The sequence below is a fragment of the Ailuropoda melanoleuca genome, chromosome 11 (assembly GCF_002007445.2).
Source record: "Ailuropoda melanoleuca isolate Jingjing chromosome 11, ASM200744v2, whole genome shotgun sequence".
NCBI lineage: Eukaryota > Metazoa > Chordata > Mammalia > Carnivora > Ursidae > Ailuropoda > Ailuropoda melanoleuca.
The window spans coordinates 39,400,739-39,412,917 of record NC_048228.1 but is presented as its reverse complement, the minus strand read 5'-3'; the positions used below and the strand labels follow the sequence as shown (position 1 = coordinate 39,412,917).

The 12,179-nt window shown below is 39.2% G+C and overlaps 1 protein-coding gene across 7 annotated transcripts in view; it reads right to left on the bottom strand.

Moving 5' to 3' along the window:
• FAM13A (family with sequence similarity 13 member A) overlaps positions 1–12,179 on the bottom strand; it is a 339,281-nt gene that overhangs the window by 300,590 nt on the left and 26,512 nt on the right. For 2 of the 7 annotated variants that reach the window (XM_034671512.1, XM_034671516.1), the window contains exon 1: positions 11,714–12,022. The exons of 1 other annotated variant lie outside the window; for it this stretch is intronic. In XM_034671512.1, the coding sequence (XP_034527403.1) occupies positions 11,714–11,788 (75 nt within the window). In that variant the 5' untranslated portion in view covers positions 11,789–12,022. Of the gene's footprint in view, positions 1–11,713; positions 12,026–12,179 lie in introns of those variants that run through there. 4 more of the 7 variants (XM_034671514.1, XM_034671511.1, XM_034671513.1 and 1 more) reach the window with 4 other exon arrangements.

Here is a 12,179-nt window from a genome sequence, read left to right as displayed (position 1 = left end):
GAAAAGCTGGGGCTTCTTCCCAGGCTGTCCTGGATTAGTCTGGTCTCCAAACAGAGGGAAGGGGCAAGTAACAGTGAGCAAGACTCCTATCTTATACAAATGAGACCTCTAGATATTCACAATATACTGCTATGTGGGGGGGGGAAAGACTACTATAAAACTAATGTCAAGCCCAATCTGTTTTTGTAAGTTTTTATAAGTTTATAAGCTCATAGAAAAACTACAGGATGCAAGCAAACATAGTACATATTTCTGTGTTACAGAATCTTATTATTTTCTCCTTTTTACTTATTTCCTAAAAATTATACCCCAGACATGTATCGCTATTATAGCAATAAAAATGAAAGGTTATTATAAAAAGTTAAATTTTCTATATAAAATGAAGTCAAGACCTGTTGTCTACCAGTGACTTCCAGAGTACAGGGTTCTACAAATCCTCTCCCAAAGAAAACAATACAAAGCTGGACAAAATTGCCAAAACAATCATTTCAGGGATCTAGAAACTGACCAAAGGCAAAAAACAAATTGAGAGACACTTGTTCATGAAAAAATGATTAAGTTTAGTGAAGAGTAATGGGAGCTTGTGGCACGCTTGCCTGGGCCTACTCCGAACCCCTCCTACCCCCCCTGGTGGGGTTGACACAACAGTAAAGAAACCAGCAGCTTTGGTTCTGGCTGAACTGATCTGAAAGACAGGACAAAACCCCCACTCCCCGTGGGTCGAATATCAGAGAAAGGACTTGTATCCATAATATATAAAAAGAACTCTTTCAACGCAGTAAGAACCAAAACAACCCAATTAAAAAAAAAAAAAAACAGACAAAAGACATGGACATTTAACCAAAGAAGATATACAAATGGGTAACATGTCTATGAAAAATGTCTAACATTATAAGTCATTAAGTAACAGCACTACAAATTCACTAGAATGGTTATAATAATAGAGTAATAATACCATATGCTAACAAGGATGTGTAGAAACTGGGATTCTCATATTGATGATGGGCATGTAAAACGGTTCATTTTGGCAAATATTTGGCAGTTTTTAAAACATTAAACATAAATTTAGCATATGATCCAGCAATTCCACTCATACATACCTATCCAAATGCAGCATTATTCATAATAGTAGGAAATAGCCCAAATGTGACATATCACATAAAGGGCTAGTATCCAAGATCTATAAAGAATTTATCAAACTCAATACCCCCAGAATAATCCAGTCATGAAATGGGCAGAAGACATGAACAGACATCTCTCCAAAGAAGACATACAAATGGCCAACAGACACATGAAAAAATGCTCCACATCACTTGGCATCAGGGAAATACAAATCAAAACCACAATGAGCTACCACCTCACACCAGTCAGAATGGCCAAAATTAACAAGACAGGAAACAACCAGTGCTGGTGAGGATGTGGAAAAAGGGGAACCCTCTTACACTGTGGGTGGGAATGCAAGCTGGGACAGCCACTCTGGAAAACAGTATGAAGTTAAAAATAGAGCTACCCTACGACCCAGCAATAGTACTACTAGGCATTTACCCCAAAGATACAAATGTAGTGATCCGAAGAGGCACCCGCACCCCAATGTTCATAGCAGCAATGTCCACAATAGCCAAACTGTGGAAAGAGCCCAGATGTCCATCAACAGATAAATGGATAAAGAAGATGTGGTATACATACACAATGGAATATTACTCAGCCATCAGAAAGGATGAATACTTATCATTTACAATGATGTGGATGGAACTGGAGGGTATTATGCTGAGCAAAATAAGTCAATCAAAGACAATTATCATATGGTTTCATTCATATGTGGAATGTAAGAAACAGCACAGAGGATCATAAGGGAAGGGAGGGAAAACTGAATGGGATGTCATCAGAGAGGGAGAAAAACCATGAGAGACTCTTAACTGTAGGAAACAAACTGAGGGTTGCTGGAGGGGAGGTGGGTGGGGGGATCGGGTAACTGGGTGATGGGCATTAAGGAGGGCACGTGATGTGATGAGTATTGTGATGATAAATTATTGAACACTACATCTGAAACTAATGATGTAACTAATGACGTTTGCTAATTGAATTTAAATTTTAAAAAAAGAAAAAGGAAATAGCCCAAATATCTATCAACAAATGAGTAAACAAAATGTGATATATAATAGAATACAGCAATAAAAGCAATACTAGCAATTAAAAAGGAATGAAATACTGATGCATGCTACAACATGGATATGCCTCAAGAATATTAGGCTAAGTGAAATAAGCCAGTCACAGAAGAACATATACGGTATGATTCCATTGATATCAAATGTCCAGGAAAGGTAAATGTACAGAAACATTCAGTGAACATTAGAAAATAGTAAATTAGTGGTTGTCTTAGGGTTGGGGGGGGGGTGGGAGAAAGACAAATTGTAGGAACGGAACTAATCGTAAATGGGCACATGAGATCTTACTGAGGTGACAGAATGTTCTAAAACTAGATGGTGAACAATCATCCAATCCTCCACATAAAGGAAGCCCTAACTGAAGGAAGTATGGGGGTAAAAAGACCTACGTTTGCTAAATTTCCAACAGTCTAACAAATCGACTGAGAGCTACAAATTTTGGGAAGTACACACCGATTCAGAGAATCTCGGACACTGCAAGGACATCTCACCTGTAACTCTAATTCCATGACTTGCCTACGATTAAGTCCACCCACCATTACTCAGCTGCCTCTTTCTTACTTGTCGTGATGGAGTGCCAACCACCTCATGAGACAACCAGCTCAATTTTTAGATACTAGAATCTTTAGACACTTCTTTCTTCTTGGTAAGACTGTCACATTACATTCTACCCAGCTCTAAATCTGCCTTAGGAAATGTGCAGGAAAAGTCTATCTCCTTTTATATATTAGACAATTTCAAGTAATTTATACATTTCAAAATGTATTTGTAAAAGTATTATAGACATTCAAATATAATTTCAGTGCCTTCATTATTATAAACTAATCATTACTTCTTCTAGACAGAGCTACCAGTCCATTCTTTGAGTATTCCTTATTTTTAGTAATTTAAATTTAATATGTGCACTTCATCAAAGCTCAAACATGACAGTTTAAACTGAAAAGTCTCCCTATCCCAGCTCCAATTACTGTGCTTCCTTGCTGAAATGTTCTATGCATAACAAGCATATCTATATATGTATAATGTTTTTAAAAAGGCAAATACAACTGTACTATTTCGTATTCATGCACATTTTGCTACTTGATCAGTTTTGGAGATCCTTCCATATTGGCAGATATAGCTATTCAATATTACATTATCTAGAGATTCTATAATTGATTTAACTAATTATTTACTAATGTTTAAGTTATTAAAGTTCTTGCTATTACAAGCATTTCAGCAATGAACACAGCTGTCAGCATTTTTACATAATTGTGCAAGTACCTACAAGATAAATTGCTAGAGATGAGACTGCTAGATCAGTAGGTATACAAATTATACCTTCTGACACGTACTGCCACGTTGCCCTGCAAAGAAGCTCCACTGGTTCAAGCTTCATCAACTGCACGTGAGAGTACCTGCTTCCATCTCTTCTGACATCCCGGGATAATATAAAACTTTTAAAGTTTGCCCATATTTAACTATGAATGAGACTGAGCAATTTTCTTATGCTTATTAGTACTTGTATTATTTGTGAACCTTCTGCTCGTAAGCTTTGGTTCATTTTCTAACGGCTAGTTTTCTTTTTCTTGCTGATTTGTATGAATTTTTCTATATTAAAGAGTAATTTTTTCAGTCATGTGTGTTGGAAATATCTTTACTAGTTTTCTCTTGGAATTTTGTTTATGTGATTTGGGATTGTACAGATATTTTAGTTATTTGTCAGAAAAATTCACCAATCTTTTTCATTAGGGTTTCTTGTTTGGTCTCCTTTACAGACATTCCTTGATCCCAAATTATTGTTTTATGGTTTCACTTTGGTATTTATAGTGTTGTTCCATCTATAGTTTAAAGAGTAAAGAAGAAATCCAGCAATCATTTTTCTCCAAGTGGCTAGCCATTATTAGTAAATGGTTTTAATTTCTGTTAATATCCCATATGATAGGCCCTCCAACCTTAACAGTCTTAAAGAAGTAGCTGTTAATACGCAAATAATGAATCATGGAACACTACATCAAAAACTAAGGAGGTACTGTATGGTGACTAACATAATAAAAAATTATTAAAAAATTATAAAAAAAGAAGTAGCTGTTAATAATCTGAAGTTGTACAATCTTTCCCCATAAACCAAGAATTTTGTTTTCTTGGTTTTTTTGTTTTTTAAAGATTTTATTTATTTATTTGACAGAGAGAGACAGTGAGAGAGGGAACACAAGCAGGGGGAGTGGGAGAAGGAGAAGCAGGCTTCCCGCTGAGCAGAGAGCCCTACATGGGGCTCGGCTCAATCCTGGGACCCTGGGATCATGACCTGAGATGAAGGCAGACACTTAACGACTGAGCCACCCAGGTGCCCCAAACCAAGCATTTTGAATGATAAATGTTTTTAAAATCTCCAATCTACCTGCTAGTTACACAAACTCATAAATATTTAGTTATATAACTTAAATAAACTCAATTATGCTATTACTATAGTACCTCTTTATAAACCAGTGGAAATCCACAGTTACAGGTAAAAACTCAAGCAGGCTTTCTTACAGTGCTATTTCAGAAACTACTGGACACAAGCTTCTTTTTTTTTTTTTTTTTTAAAGATTTTTATTTATTTATTTTGACAGAGAGAGACATCCAGCGAGAGAGGGAACACAAGCAGGGGGAGTGGGAGAGGAAGAAGCAGGCTCCTAGCAGAGAAGCCTGATGTGGGGCTCGATCCCAGAACCACGGGATCACGCCCTGAGCCAAAGGCAGACTGTTAACGACTGCACCACCCGGGCGCCACCTGGACACAAGCTTCTTATCTTTGGAATTTCATTTGCCCAAATCAACTTTAAGATTTATATCAGAATTAATCTAATTTATTATCTTAGCAAAGTCTCCTTTATCCAATTACCCCATTCTTTCACTATATTTATATGCTACTTCATGCTCCTTTGCACTTTTCACCACTGTCACTAAAGCTTACTTACAATCTTCTGCAGAGGGACATTAAACCAATACACATAGCCAATTGTGCTTCAAAGAAACTGACCCTGAAATAAGCAACCTAGATACCAGGGACTTCACCCATAACCAGACGCTAATCTTGCCCAAGTTTTTGTCTGATTTTTGAACTCCGTATGGCAGAGATGAGAATTCTTCTCACAATACAATTCAGGTTTGCAAAAGAACATTTACATGCCTTTGTTTGCTTATTCTTAATCTTGTCTTCCTATAATACTGCATGGTTTATTGTAGAAAAAAGCAAAACTAAAAGTTTAATTCTGTTTAAAATTTGGTCTAAATCCAATATCAACAGTCCCTTCAGATCACAGAATTCTTTCATTTTGTTTTAAAGAAGTAAAATCCAGGGGTGCCTGGGTGGCTCAGTTGGTTAAGCATATGCCTTTGGCTCAAGTCATGATCCCAGGGTCCTGGGATCAAGCCCCACATCAGGCTCCTTCTCAGCGGAGACTCCGCTTCTCCTTCTCCTGCTCCACCTGCTTGGGCTCTCTCTCTGTCAAATAAACAAAATATTAAAAAAAAAAAAAAAAAAAGGAAAAAAAATCCACCCATAATGACAGTATTACAGAAACCACGTTAAGACAAGACGTAAAATAGACTGCCACATAACAAAAGTAATGTTTTTATGAAATTTTCAATGTATTTTTACATTATTATTTGATTCTCACAACAATCCACTTTAGGCTATTATCCCTCTTTAATAGGTAAGGAAAGAGAGAGGTTAAGGATCTTGCCCAGAGTCACACAACCAGTAAGTGGCTGAGCCAAGGTTCAAAGCCATGGGTCCCGCCTTCAAATCCTGCTTCATTCCAGCTCATGACAAGCTTCCTAAAAACACCACACAGCAAGCCACTGCATGATGAAGTGTATCAGTTAAGATGTTTTGACTGCAAGTAATTGAAATTCTAGTTCAAACTGGCTAAAATAATAAGGACATTTATTATCCCATTGTACTAATACAAAGGAGTTTGGGGGAAGGAAAGATTCTGAGCTGGTAGATTCAGTGCCTCATGAATGTCACCACTGTTCTGCCGTTCATGGATGTATTAAGTTATCCTAAGGCTGCCTTCCCTCTTGATCCATAGATTAGATATCTGTCTGCAGTACCTGGGGTGTATCATTCCTTGTTTACATTCAGTAGGGGAATTAGAGACAGACTGCTTTATACCAATCATGGAGCATACATCTTTCTCTTTGATTTAAGCAATTTAGGTTATGGGCCAGAGACAGTGTTTATAAATATTCCATGACATACTTCTCTACATTTCCACACCACCTTTGCTTACACGGGCACATATGACTAGTTCAAAACAATGAACTTTCAGAAGAGAAATTAATCACTTCCAAAATGAGGCAGATAAAAGCATGGGTGCCTCCTCCATCACCTTTCTCCCCTGAGAGAAACTAGGGGATATGTGGTCACATTCGGAAATAGCAAATATCTCACAGAATGGAGGCAGCCTGGATACTAGAGTCACCGGATAAGGAGAGATTCTGTCAACCTGCCTCAGACTTTGAGTCATCTACAAACCGATCTGTTTCCCTGAATTACGGAGGTATCTTTCAGGATTTCAGGATTTCCCTGTTGGTGTTAATTACCCTGATTAAAGCAGATTACATGCTCACCATGAGGGAAAGCTATGCCCTGACCAGCCTACACATCATCTGAGATGGAATGATGTGCAGAGTTACTTGCACTGACTGCATGCAGCTTTATGGTAAGAGAATTCATGTGCGGTTCAGTTGGAGACTCGAAAGGACAAAATGCTTACAATCATACTGTTCATTCCTATAAATGGAAGACTGCACCGTTATCACAAAAAGCACCATTGAAGACAGAATGCCTTTGCAGACATGACTTTAGCTTTTGGAGGGTCTTCAAAACACCCATTTAAAAATAAAATATGCTTGCGGCGCCTGGGTGGCTCAGTTAAGCGTCTGCCTTCGGCTCAGGTCATGATCCCAGGGTCCTAGGATTGAAGCCCTTGTTGGGCTCCTTGCTCAGTGGGGAGCCTGCCTCTCCTCGCTCTGCCCCTCTCCCTGCTTGTGCTCACAAGCACAGTCTCTCTCTCTGCCAAATAAATAAAATCTTTAAAAAAAAAAAAAAACAAAAAAACAAAAAAACACTGAAGTCATGCATTAGCACAGAAAAGAGAGGTAAACAGCAAAATCTACCATTTATTGAACTACTAACCAGCCTGAACAACAGGTAAGAGATACAAATAAGATATGACGCCATATGTCCGAACTTTGCTGTCTAGTAGTGAGACAAATCAATAAATGTCAAGGAGGCTGAACAAATGGTGAAAGCTCCTTAAAATAAACTATTGAGAAAGCATACTGCTTGATAATGTCTAAGGTCAGAGTAACGGGATTAACATAACCAAGTTTTAAGCTCAGGTCTGCCTGGCTCCAAACAAAGCATATTCTTTCTAAAACTTCAAACAAACAAAACAAAGACAAGAAAACACAGGAGGTGAAAAAAAAAAAATGAAGAAACTCATCATGGCATTTAAGAAACCTAAATGTAGGGGCGCCTGGGTGGCACAGGAGTTAAGCGTCTGCCTTCGGCTCAGGGCGTGATCCCGGAGTTATGGGATCGAGCCCCACATCAGGCTCCTCCACTATGCCTGCTTCTTCCTCTCCCATTCCCCCTCCTTGTGTTCCCTCTCTCGCTGGCTGTCTCTATCTCTGTCGAATAAATAAATAAAATCTTTAAAAAAAAAAAAAAAAAAAGAAACCTAAATGTAGTCTGTGTGGGATGAATTTGGTACCAAACATCGAACTAGAAACAACAAAGATAACCATGATGGGTTTGGAACTTGAACTTAAATAACACAACAAATAAATATTAGGCAAGAAAACTCAGTTTGGCTAAATAGAGAACAAAGAGAAACTAACAGCGAGGAGAAGAAGTCTAAGTATTAACAATATGTAAGGAGGTAGCATGATAGACATAGTCGACATAGGTAGCATGATAGACATAGTCGACATAGATAACTAAACAGAGATGGAAGAACCAAGTTAGGCACCCAACGTTGATGACACACCAAATATTCAGGTCTTAAACGAGTCACCCATTGACTATACCCCCACTGGCCCCATATGTTGTCTGGCTGGGATATGTAGATAAACATCCACAGTTGCTCAAGAGTGTATTAGCAAGTTACAACTACACCTAGGCACACTTGCCTCTGATGATAAAGCAAGCTGTGTTGGCTCTGGACACGTTCCATCTGCTGAGGCCCCTTGCTCCCATTCAACACTGGTCCTCGTAAAACCCACTGTGATCAGGAAAGGCTGATGTGGTAGAGAAGATGAAAGACAGGACAGATGAATATTATGTAACACAGGACTCAGAATGTGGGCCTTTCATCACCCTGAAACCCTTTCTACACAGGCAAACCTACCAGATCTTTCCCTGCTTGCTTTGTGCTGTGTTTTAAACTGATTCAATAAATCTGTGACCCGAGTGTCTTAATATGGTTTGTGAGCCTTTCTGTACCAAGACCACAGCTCCTGCCTGCAGGATGGGACAGATGTAAGGCAGCTGAGGATACCAGGTGTCAAGGCTAGAGCAGTGGAGGGGGCTCAAGTTAGGGACAAAGGCTACAAGGCTCAGGATATCCTTGGAATTGTTCCCAGCACCAACAAAAGTTGGGGGTGTCAGAAGCAGTGGACCGCAAGGCCCTGATGATCACCAGTAGAACCTGTCCACTAATTCACCAAAGATTTGATACCTGAATGCACCACAGACAGAATATCCAGAGTGTAAGAATCAACAGGCATGTATTCTAGGCCCCTCTTTCTTCAGCCATTAGAATGTGCCAGCTCCCACTCTCAACCCACCTGCCTCGAAATACCCAGATATACAATACCAGATTGAAATATAAGTATGCTAAATATATATTTTCTATATATACACACACACACACACACACACACACGCATGCGTACAGACACTACAAATATCTGATACTCTACTGTTTTGTCTAAAGAACAACTATCTTCTGTGGTATGTGTACACACACACACACACAGGAATATTACTCAGCCATCAAAAAAATAAATCTTGCCATTTGCAATGACGTGGATAGAATTAGAAGATATTATGCTAAGCGAAATAAGTCAGCAGAGAAAGAAAATTATATAATTTCACTCATAGGTGGAATATAAGGAATAGTACAGAGGATCATAGAGGAAGGGAAGGAAAAATAAGACGAAATCAGAGAGGGAGACAAACATAAGAGACTCTTAACTATAGGAAACAAACTGAGGGTTGCTAGAGGGGAGGTGGGTGGGGAGATGAGGAAATTGGGTGATGAGCATTAAGGAGAGCATGCGATGTAATGAATGCTGGGTGTTATATGCAACTGATGAATCACTGAATTCTACCTCTGAAAAGAATACTATAGTATATGTTAATTAATTGAATTTAAATAAATTTTAAAAAAAGAACAACTATCTTCAGTAGCAGGATACCTGAGCAGCTGATAACATATGTCTAAGTAAAAAGGTCCACAACTGAAAACAAGTATGCCAGCCCATATGCTTATATTTATGTGCGATTAGCTCTCACTTTTCCGCCACAAACATTTAAAAAAGTATTTGGTTTACCAATAACTACGTTTTCTCAGAAATACTACGCTAAAACTCCTAAAAACATAAAGATTTCCTAAGTAGAACTGGGGTAGAGAACAAAGGCTAACCTGAAGTTTAAGAATAAGAATGAGAGGGGCGCCTGGGTGGCACAGCGGTTAAGCGTCTGCCTTCGGCTCAGGGCGTGATCCCGGCGTTCTGGGATCGAGCCCCACATCAGGCTCCTCTGCTATGAGCCTGCTTCTTCCTCTCCCACTCCCCCTGCTTGTGTTCCCTCTCTCACTGGCTGTCTCTATCTCTGTCGAATAAATAAAATCTTTTAAAAAAAAAAAAAAGGAACGAGAATGGGATAGGCTGGTGATGGGTAGTAAGGAGGGCACATATTGCACGGTGCACTGGGTGTTATACACAAATAATGAGTCATCGAACTTTACATCAAAAACTAGGGATGTACTGTATGGTGACTAACATAATATAATAATAAAATATTATTAAAAAAAAAAAGAATAGGAATGACCAAGAACTGCTCTTCTAGTACGGTGAATAATCTTTTAAATGGTATGATTTTTATGTGAAACTTGCAGGAAATTTTGTGTATGCTTTGGATTAAACTAAGGAAAAATACAGTTTCCCACATGGGTCAGTCTGCATTTCAGTCAAGGTAGATACCAATGCATGCAGGCCAAGGGCAAAGAGTAAAGGATCTAGTCAGACAGAGAGGACTACAAATCTCACAACAAATAGGTTGATCTGCTGCCTCATACACTACACACTTCCAGTCCTGAAGTATTTTATAAAGCTGGAAGAATAACCAGTGGGATACCTGGATGCTACAAGCCACAGGACTAAAAGGACAAGAGACACTGAGACAGGCACACAAGATACCGAACAGTTCCAAGCACAGAAATGAGGGAGTTTTACTAAGAAAATTCAATCTGTGGGGCTGATATACCATCTGGTGACCATTTGAGGCATATGTGTAAAAAAACTGCCCAGATATTTCTATATATTTTAGGATGCCATCAAAACCTACAACAAATTGCAGCCATTTCTGAAACTTTAAAAGAAAAAGGGGGGGGGTAGGAATCTGACCTAATGCGATGATACGAAAGTGAGCAGTTCAGTTGATAATAAAGAATAAAATATTTCTCCCTTAGCCATTTAGAGAAAAATAAAATGCTCCGTTGTAATACAATACCAGCTTGAAATATAAGTATGCTAAATATATATTCATTTTCTATATATTGAAATAAAAATTTAAATCACAGCATTCTGTGATTGACAATACCTGGCTACTGCAAAAGGTTATATATAAGCACCAACAGAACTGCTTTTGAAATCCATTAATTCAGCCCTAGAAATATACACATTTTCCCATGGATTTTACATCAGTGTTATTTACTGATGCTACTGTATTAGAACAACCAGAAATTTCTACAGTCCATTAAGGATTCACAAACATTTATGAACAAGCTCTTACCCGTCACTTTCAGCAACCACGCTGAAACAGAAATTCTAGCATTACTAACTGAAAACAAAAATGTGAATAGAAAAAGGTCATACACATACTCAGAAGTAACAAATTAATGATTATTTTAATTCTTTCTCAATCTAGTCACTAGATTTTTCCAGGAACTGCAATTAAGCATTCATGTTTAACTCATTCAGAACCACAAAGTCTGAAACGCTGGAGAAGGCTCTACTTTAAATCAAGTTGACTGAAACGAATCAACTCCCACAGGCAGGCATCTACCTTCATCTTTTTTGGAAAGGCAAGTAGACAAAAATGCTGAAAGCTGCCCCAAACACTGCTTCATGTCCATCTGAATAGACAGGAATTTGGGTAAGGAACCTTCCCCCACCTCCCGGAAAGTAAAGACAAGATCATGGAAACGTCTCCTCAGACCCAGGAGGGCGCAGGCCTCTCCTCAGCGCCGCGGTGTCCGCGGAAGACGGGGGCGGCCTGTACTCACACAGATGGCGAGCGCGCCTGCCCCCATTCTCGCAGGAAGTGCCTGGCAGAAGTGATGAAGACCAGATGAAAACATCAAAATGACAGCGAAATACTACAGTTCCATTCAGTAGATAGGCTCTCATTTGAAAAACAGCTCCTGATCCAGAGGCCTCCCAGCAAGCGAAGAGCAGCTCCTAACATTTTTCGGAAGTGTGGTTTTGCTTCTCATTCGGCCGAACCCACATGGCTGGCAGGACTGCCTGGAGTTGAAATCTGATCCAGAGCGCCCAGCATTGGCAAGTAGCGGCGGTCACGTGACATGGGCCTTAAGTTGCTGACATCTTTTTCTTAAACCCGACTTGCCAGATACCACACAGGCTTTCTGTTCAGAAAACGCCGGTCACCTGGGCATTCACTGAAAGGACTAAGTGCAAAGCGCGAAAATGCAAACTTGCTTCCTTGTTGCTACTCCTAAGAAAACCTCA